The sequence below is a fragment of the Arachis hypogaea genome, chromosome 9, assembly GCF_003086295.3.
Source record: "Arachis hypogaea cultivar Tifrunner chromosome 9, arahy.Tifrunner.gnm2.J5K5, whole genome shotgun sequence".
NCBI classification, from domain to species: domain Eukaryota; kingdom Viridiplantae; phylum Streptophyta; class Magnoliopsida; order Fabales; family Fabaceae; genus Arachis; species Arachis hypogaea.
The window spans coordinates 24,433,501-24,436,120 of record NC_092044.1 but is presented as its reverse complement, the minus strand read 5'-3'; the positions used below and the strand labels follow the sequence as shown (position 1 = coordinate 24,436,120).

At 30.8% G+C, this 2,620-nt stretch overlaps 1 protein-coding gene across 1 annotated transcript; it reads left to right on the top strand.

The window, feature by feature from the left end:
* The first annotated feature begins 1,294 nt into the window (after window positions 1-1,294).
* On the top strand, window positions 1,295-2,387 carry LOC112710715 (transcription factor bHLH149). Its single transcript, XM_025763098.3, has one exon. It carries the CDS (start codon window positions 1,531-1,533, stop codon window positions 2,173-2,175), a length of 645 nt encoding a protein of 214 aa, XP_025618883.1. The 5' UTR covers window positions 1,295-1,530; the 3' UTR covers window positions 2,176-2,387.
* The last annotated feature ends 233 nt before the right edge of the window (window positions 2,388-2,620 follow it).

Below are 2,620 nucleotides of genomic sequence, written 5' to 3'. Positions count from 1 at the left end.
TGTATTAAAAATGGTTATAAGAAGTTGAAAAAAATAAAAAAATTATATTATAAAAATTGAAAATTTATAAATTAAAAATAGCATAAATATATATATTTTTTTATTATAACCTGTATGTACATACCCAACTTTATGTTGTCAGATAATGAAAATCCAAAAAAGATGAGAAATCACGGTAGAAAGGTGTGACTGTGAATAATTAATTAATTTGATTTTGGCACTTTAGTAAATTTTTTAATAGAAGTTTTTCTGTAATAATTATGATAATGGATAATTACATAGTATGATTTGAACACTTAGTTCTATTTAAAATAAAGTATTTTTTAAGGAATTAATTTTTAAATTTGTTTTTAATATTCAAAATATTTTATTTTTATTTTAAATATTTTATTTCGTTATATTTTTAGTTTTTTGGTCGAAATTATTTTTTTTCAAAGATATATTTTTCTCATGTATAATTCATTTTTAAGTAGCAACAAACATTATTATTATAGTGATTATAGTAGTAATTATAGTAATTTGAGAATAAAAATGACAGAAAATAAAAAAAAAGAAAATAATGATAGAAAAAAATAATATTTAAAACAAAAACTTTAATTTAAACCAAAGAAAAAATAAAACAAAATAAAATATTTAGAATAAAAATAAAATATTTTAAATATTAAAAATAAAATTAAAACTTGATAAAAATATTAGGAACTCAAATAATATTTTATTTTTCTATTTATTTGTAATGTAAAATTGTTTCGTACTCTCCTAAATAAAATAAAATAAAAATTTAAATTCCTTTAATATATCCAAGAATAAAATTTTATTTTTGTTTATGAAAATTTTGAATATTAATAAATGTACTTTAATAAATAAACAAAATTAAATACCTAAAAATATAACTTTTTATGTGGTTAAAGTAAATAAAGATTAGTTTTATTCATAAATAAGTTTATCTAAATTTTTATGATTAAAAATAATAAAATATGATCTTTTATTTTTGAATTATTTTTTTATATTTTTTTGTTAGTGTTATTTATAAAATAAATAGTGAGAGATGCCACTTTATTCTCTAAAATAAAATTTAAAATTTAGAGAATTTAAATTTAAAAATAATTTATTTGATTTTTCTTGAATAAGATTAATTTCGTTCATTTATGGATATTACATTATTACTTATGCAACCTATTCTTATAGAATTTTTTAAATGAGTATAGTTCTACCAAAATAGGTTGGATAAGTACTAAGTTATATAGTTCTATTGAATATTAAAAGAAAAAAAAAGGGAAAAATGGAAATTAAACTAATAAATAAATAAAATGGGAAAAAAGAAGAGAAAGAGGGCGCAATAAATGTGCGTAAGTGAAGAACACATGGTTCCCCGTGACACCTCAATTCCTTTTATACTCTTTTCTCCTCCCTCCTCCCCCTCCCTCTCCCCATTCTTAATTTCTTATTCAGTTCCCACTTCCCACTTCTTCCGCTTCTCATATATACATTCATACTTCCCCCTTCGTTATCCTCAAACCAAGAACAATTTCCATGGCATCCCTCGAATCAATTATAAACGCTCCAGAACCTTCCACCAATAACCCCGAAACTACCTCACCCGATGCTGATTCCAATCCCAACAAACGCCGCAAAATCGGACACCGCACTGTCGCCGCCGATGCCTCTCTCAATCATCTCCATTGGACATCCCAATCCGAGCAGCAGATCTACTCCACCAACCTCCTCCGCACCCTCCGCCACGTCCTCCGCCGCAACCCTTCCCCCTCCACCACCGCATCAAAGCCCCGCCAGGTCCGCTACGCCGCCGACAGAGTCCTCGCCGCCGCCGCCAAAGGCAGAACGCGCTGGAGCCGCGCCATCCTCTCATCTCCGCCGCCCTTCAATAACCGCCGGATGCTCCACAAGAAGGCCCCCGCCGCCAGGAAGAAGGTCACCGGATTGAGAAGTATGCGTAACGGAACGGAAAAGAAGAAGTTACCGGCCGTTGAGAGAAAAACGCGCGTTCTTAGCCGGTTGGTTCCCGGTTGCCGGAAGCTCTCTTTCCCTAACCTTCTAGAAGAAGCCACTGATTATATCTCCGCCTTGGAGATGCAAGTGCGCGCCATGACCGCTCTCGCCGAGTTACTCGCTGGTGGTGGCTCGCCGAGTGGACTCGCCGGTGAATCGTTAAGTTGACCATCCCGAGTTCTTTTTAGATCAATCAGATGCCTTGGCCATATCGTGCCAGGTGTTTCTTTATTTTTTTATTTTTTTTTTAGTTTTTGTTAGTGTTATCATATTGGCTTCTTTTTTTCATTTTTAATTTTACTCTTTATTTTTTTTCTTTTTGATTCATGTATTCTATATAATCGTGTACATGCCATTTGCTGCTGCTTCTTTTTTTTTCCCTCCTTTTTTGTCCACTATCACCACCTTTCTTTCCTTTTAATTCTTTATTTTTTTATTTTTTTTAAAAATTTTTATTGAATTGATTAATGTGAACGTGCTAGTGTGCTGCCGCCTACCGCAGTACTACCTAACTTCCATGGGTTGATTCTCTTCTTAATTATTTTTACGAAATAAATAAAATAAAATAAAATAAATAACTGGAGAAGTAGAGAACAAACGTGTTAGTTTCTAT

Coding starts and splice junctions, on each gene's coding strand:
- LOC112710715 (XM_025763098.3), top strand. CDS start 1,531: ATGGCATCCCTCGAATCAATTATAAACGCTCCAGAACCTTCCACCAAT.